Below are 6,380 nucleotides of genomic sequence, written 5' to 3' on the forward strand. Positions count from 1 at the left end.
GCCTAAGGTTGCCTAAGTAGGCAGGGGCTTTAGTCTGCTAAGCTATCTCACTGGTCCCAAGAAATTTATGTTAACAAATATAATTAATTTAACTTAAATCCATGAAACCAGACAAACGTGTATTTGGTTCAGGGAAGACAGAAGCAGGTGAGACAGGGAGAACTGGCAAAGCACCCCTCTTCTCGGTTTTGCTCTCCATCTGCTCACACTTAGGCCTCCCTGTAGACCAGGCTTTCCTGCCTCTGTCCATGAGACATGTGGCCTCGTACTTTGAGGGATGATCCCTACTGCAGGGCGCTAGGGGTATGAAGTGTAAACACGGTTATGGGAGCCTGATCTATTTTCTGTTGAGGTGGAGGAATTTTTGGAGAAGTGAGACTAGTTGAGTTAGGCAGATATCATATTGACCGTTATTGCTGGGGGTGGTGGCACAGGCTTGGCACCCCAGCACTTGGGGGCTGAGATGAGATCACTGCACGTTCGAGGCCAGCTAGGGCTACAAATTAAGTTCAAGGGCTGCCTATACTGCATAGTGAGACTCTGTCTCAAAAAACAAAACAAAACAAAAACAAGTCCAAAATTAAGGGATTCTAAAATACCATTGTCAGGGCCGGGGAGATGGCTCAGTGAAATAAAGCACTTCCCTGGCAAGTGCAAGGGCCTGAGTTCAATCCCCGGTTTGGGAAAAAAAAAAAAAAAAAAAAAAAAAAAAGAAATATGTGATAAATGCCACTAACATTAAAAGATGAGAAGGTTCAGAGCTAATGGTGGTAATGTCTGCGAGGATGAGGTATTTTGCTGTGACACGGATATTTGATTTTTTTTTTTGAGACAGGACTGATGGGTTTGCCCCCGTGCACCTGTCCATGGGGTCATCATAGCTGTGTGTCAGCAGGGCACAGGGATCCCAGAAACATCAGCTGCTCCTACATGGTCTTCCGTTCTTTCTCTCCGGATTGACCAGAACTTCATTTTTTGTTTTTTGAGCATGCCAACTCTCCCCAGTTAGTGCCTGTTGCATCGCTGTGCTGCCCATGTAAACTCCGCCCCTAGACCACCTTCAGGGTCTTGGTCTTTTCTTTTGGCGACCCTCCCGCTCCGGGCAATAAAGAACTTCTTTACTTTCACCCACTTCTTTATTACTTCAGGGAAAAAAACTTACAAGGATCTCACTATGGAGTCCAGGCTGAGGCCGACTTTGAACTGGCAGTGTAGCACTGGCTGCTCTGGAACTTGAGATCCTCCTGCCCCAGTGTCCCAAGTGCTGGGACGATAAGCATGTGTGAGCCACTATACAAGGTTCAGTTGGGTATTGAGAAGCACAAGTGCTCTGGGAAGCAATTTCATACAGATGGAAGGTCCGAAGCTTACAGCTGGGTAATGGTAAAAGCCTACCTGGCGAGGTGAGAGATTTGCTTTGTTAGAACACGTTAGGCAAGCATATGGGAAATGAAGAAAAGTGGGAAGATGCTAAATGGGTGGAGTTCCTTGCATATTAACTTCTTTGAACTTTGAAGGTAAAGAACAAAACCGTTTCAACAGAGGTGGGATGATAAACAGAATAGTCTTTAATACAATGAGCTTGGGAGCTTGGGGAAGAGGGGACCTAGGAAGAACAACAAAAATAAAATACTGATCAGGGCTTTTGCTGTGTTAGTCTACTGGACACACATGGCTACTGAATACTTTAATGTGACTAATGCTGCATGTGGAAATATTTTGCATATGGTAGATTAAATAAAATATTAAAATTAATTTGTTTCTTAAGTGTGGCTAGAAAAGTTTTAAAGTTATTCATGTGGTTTGTGTTATACTTTTCTTGAGTAGTAGAGTGCTGGATTCAAGTAAACAGGAGAGCCAGGTGTGGTGGCACACATCTGTAATCCTAGCACTTGGGAGGCTGAGGCAGGAGGATCATCTTGAGTTTGAATCCAGCCTGGGCTACACAGGTGAGTTCAAGACCAGTCAGAACTACATAGCAAGACAGTCTTAAAAGAAAAAAAGTACAAAAATCAAATAAAGAATCAAGTTACAGGAACAAAAAGGACACCACTATTAAAAGAAGTAAGGAAAGTGGAGCTGCGTAAGGGTAATGAAGACCAACTTGTTTTCATTAGTGTCTTGTTTTTCAATGCTTTTTCTTTCTTGCAGTGCTACTGATTTTTTCAAGTATGCAGGCAAGAACTCTCCTTCTGTATTCTACTCCTAGCTCTTGATTTCAGAAGACAAATGTTTCTACAAAAAGATTTACCTGGAAGTGAAAATAATACCAACCATCAAGCTTTTAAAATGGAACAAGGGGGGGCTGGAGAGATAGGTCAGTATAAAAACGGCTTGCCTGGCAAGTGCAAGGGCCTGAGTTCAATCCCCAGTTCCTCAAAAGAAGAAAAAAAAAAAAGAAAAGAAAAAATGATATAACTTTCTCAAGACAGAGGGAAAAGCATGAATGGTGGGTCCAGAGACTGACATAAAATGGAACAAGTTTTGATTGTCCTTAGCATAACAGGCAAGTCCTTTTAAATTAATTAATTACTTAATTATTTAATGGATTTGGTTGTTACAGGTCTCACTATGCAGCTCGGACTAGTGGTGATCCTCCTGCTTTCAGCCTCCCCAGTGCTGGGATTATAGGTATGTACCACTACGCCTGCCCGGACTCTGGCTGGCTCTGCTGGCTGTGCAGCATGTGGTGCCTAGGATCGAACTGTGGTCCCTGAGTTTGCCTAAGCAGGCGCTTTAGTCCACGGAACAATCTCATCAGCCCCCTTGTTTTATTTTTGTGTAGTTTAGGCTGGCCTTCAACTTTAATCTCAAAAAACAACCAAAACCAACACACCCACTCACCCACACAAAGTTGCATTTAACTTTACCTGTATTTATATCTCAAATTTATTGTTCTGTCTTTTTTGTTGTTGTTTTGTTTTGTTTTTGTATTTAGTTCAGGGTCTATAGGGTCTCACTACACAGATTGGACTCGTAGTGATCCTCCTATTTTAAGCTGCCCAAGTGCTGGGATTACGGCCTATCATTTTTTAAAAGATGCTCTTTTAAAAAAACCTAAATTTTCTTCATCATTCAAATCTTGTTTTGGGGATTGACATGTAAGGTGCCTGGTAAACTGCAAAAATACTAGACAGATTTCTGGCATTGCTGGGTTGCATCTTGTCAGCTACGAGACAATGATGATTCTTTGCTTCCCTAGGATAATCAACTAATGCTCACAGACTTGAACACAAGTAACTTCAGATCAAGGAGGATCACATTTTTGGGATCCAGAGGCTAACAGGTCAGCAATGTTGGAGAATGGAATTAGAAGAGTAGCTACAGATGTTCTTCTTGGATCCATGTGTTTTTGCTGGACCTGTAATTTTGAGTTAGGAAATGGTTTCCAGTTATTCCTACAGTGAGGGGTATTAGCTTTCAGTGAGCTTGAGAATTCTATTCAAACAAAGCATAGCTTGGTACTATACCAGTAATGATGGCAGAGGTTAAGAAAGGGCTACTGCCTAAGGGACATTACAGTCTCATAGGAAAAGTACTACACAATAATTAGTAAACTGGATAAGTTTTCAGGCCACCTCAACTCGAAGGGTTGAGGGGATGCTTTAGGAGTACAGAGCTGTGTGGTATCACTGCAAGCTTGGGCAGCCTTTCATAGAAGCGATGCTTGGTAGCATCTTTGGCAGATTAGAGTCCTCAGGGTCTCAGGTGACCATTTTCTCTCCCCAAGAGAAAGATGATAGAACAAAACCAAACAAAACATCAATCAACCAAAAACCCCAGCGCAGGATCCAACCCCTTCTACATCTCCTCAGTGCACTACACAGAAAGGGGCTCTGGGTCTTCTTCAAAAAGCCATTACAACTTCCCGGCTCCCACACCCCCTCCTTCACCACAGGCCAAGGATTTATAAACCCACCTCCTTCCTACAGTTGCCATGGAGACCAACCCCAGTCCTTTCATTCCTTCCGGTACATGGGAACATGTCTCCAGCACAGGCGAAATGGTGGGGGTTTAGTCAAGCACGTTGGGGGAGGGGTGTCAGTACAATATAAGGATGGCGAAACCTGTTCCAGGGACAAATCAGCGGGTTTAAGCCTATCTATTTACTACAGGCGGCCACCCGCCATCAGGGCTCTGCTGGGGTGGAAGAGGGCGCGAGCCCGGAGACGACGGCATTAAGCAGCGGTGCGCGACTCACAGGTGTTAAGGGAGGCTTCGGGGACCCCGGGCGCCAACCCCCCAACGCGTGGGATTGGGTACAAAGGGAAGAGGGGAGGCGGGCCCCTCCACCCCCACGTCCATTGGGCAGCGCCGCCTTCACTCTCCTCAGGGCGACAAGGCCTTCTCCTCAGCGAAGCCCAGAGCCTCCCCTCCTCCGCCCCGCCCCGTCCCTAGGGGGCCTTTCATTGGGCATAGCTGCGTTCAATCTACCTCAAGTTAGAAACACGATTGGACAAGAGGCCTTCGGTCCGCCCTCAGGCTGCGTGGATAGGCTTGTTGCGCGTTGGCGCAACGGAAGAGGCGGCCGGCGGAGGGTGCGCCTCTGCTCCGGCGAACTGCTGCGGAGGAGGAGAGTTCAACGCTGGGGGGCCGGCTAGGGCGGCAGCAGTGGCTGCTGTGCATGGGAACGGGCCGGCTCGGCGCGCCCATGGAGCGCCACGGCAGAACCTCTGCCACCTCAGCCCCGTCAGTCGGCGAGCCGGAGTCCGGAGGCGCCGAAGAAGGGCGGCGGCGGGAGCCACTGCGGCGCCGGGCGAGCAGCGCGTCGGCGCCTCTGGTCGGGGCTTCAGCGGAGGGCGCGAGGTGGGACCGCCCTGGCTCCTACAGCGGTCCTGCTTCTGTCTCCCGCCAGCGCGTCGAAAACCTCCGGAAAAAGCGGCCGCGTAAGTCCCCGCAGGGCGCTCTGCGGCTCGCCCTGCCCCCTTCCGGCCGCGCTGCCGCCGTTTTTCCCGCGCGCGGACGGGACCCGGCCCGGGGGTTTCACCGTGGAGCGAGGCCTGACGCCTTGCGGCCATCAGTGTGCGCTTCTCGGTAGTTGCAGTGCTGGGACCCTTCCTCTCTCGCCTTAGCTCCTTGGGTTTTTTTTCCCCCCTGAAGAGTCACATGATTTTATCCTCGAGAAAGCTTCTTTTGATTCATTTCTGTCACCTTGTATCCCCTCCCCCCCGAATCCTTTGAATCGCCACTGTCTGTCTAACGTGGGTTCCCAGAGAGCCACCTTCCAAGATGTTAAGTCCTTTTCATCTCGCAATTTCTGGCTTACTGGAAAATGGTTAGCCATCCCTTGAGTTGCTCGAGGCCTAAAACTGTGTTCCATGAACACAGCGTTCTTATGACAATTCAGGTCATCTCACACCCAGCTGTCTTTCGATTTCTATCCATTTATTTGCAGGTAGTCACGATTCAGGGTTTTAATATTCTGGACACTAAGGCTTTTTCTTTTGAGAGAAAACGACAGCTTCCAGAATTTTGCCTTGAGAGTTGCACTAGACCTTCCCACAGAATCAGTTTATGCACTTCATTACCAGATTGCGTTTTCTGCATTGTGTATTTTCTGGTCCTCAGTTCAGTCTGCTGTCTTGCGGCCATTGCTCCTGTGGAAAGTATCAATTGTCCTGATGCTGTAATATGAGCTTTATCATGTAGCAGCGTTTTACATATCGGCAGACTTGGTGGTGGTTGTCAGATTCCTGTTTGAGGAAGTCCACTTGCTTAAATTCAGATCAGGAGAGTGAGAGGAAGTGGCAGGATGTGTGTGAGTGTTGCATAGGTCTTACCCTACCTAGTCCAGCTATTCAGTTGCTTTTTGTTGTCATCCGAGATTTGGATGTAGCTCTTGTTTTGCTACGGATCTTTGTCCTTGCAAGAAATTTCTCAAACGGATTTTCAACCTATTCCATTTTTGGAGTTGTCTGGTTTTTGTATCGTTTGAGGAACGCTTTATTTTTTATTTTTTAAATTTTTTTTTGCGGAGCCGGGGATTGAACTCAGGCCCTTGCACTTGCCAGGCAAGTGCTTATTCAACTGAGCTATCTCCCCAGCCCCAACACTTGATTTTTAAATAGTACAAAACATTAGTTCCTTCAAGGTTTCCTACTGCATCATTGGAGATGGGTGTAAGTTCCGGAGATTGAGGAGGTAAGAATCACAACCACGTGAGGATTCAGAGTATTGTATTTTGAGATTTTACATGGGGCCCACCGCTCTGTAGAAGCTGACCTCAGAGCTGAGAGGTGGGTGAGATGCTCCATTTTACAGAGGAGAAACCTGGGGCTCACTGTCTAGTTAGGTGATTAACGTGTGAAATAAATAAGCAAACTCAGAAATTCTAGCTTCCTTATTTCTGCTCTTTAATGCCTGTGCTTTACTTAGTTGTT

General features: G+C 47.0%; 1 protein-coding gene across 5 annotated transcripts in view; it reads left to right on the plus strand.

The window, feature by feature from the left end:
- Positions 1-4,273: 4,273 nt before the first annotated feature.
- Positions 4,274-6,380, plus strand: part of Pank2 (pantothenate kinase 2) — a 31,731-nt gene continuing 29,624 nt past the window's right edge. Inside the window, exon 1 of one of the 5 annotated variants that reach the window (XM_004634265.3) lies at positions 4,274-4,886. In XM_004634265.3, the coding sequence (XP_004634322.1) occupies positions 4,625-4,886 (262 nt within the window). In that variant the 5' untranslated portion in view covers positions 4,274-4,624. The remainder of the gene's footprint in view (positions 4,887-6,380) is intronic. The other 4 variants (XM_023718559.1, XM_023718558.1, XM_023718556.1 and 1 more) reach the window with 4 other exon arrangements.

The sequence above is a fragment of the Octodon degus genome, unplaced genomic scaffold (genome assembly GCF_000260255.1).
Source record: "Octodon degus isolate 3935 unplaced genomic scaffold, OctDeg1.0 scaffold00060, whole genome shotgun sequence".
In the NCBI taxonomy this organism is placed as follows: domain Eukaryota; kingdom Metazoa; phylum Chordata; class Mammalia; order Rodentia; family Octodontidae; genus Octodon; species Octodon degus.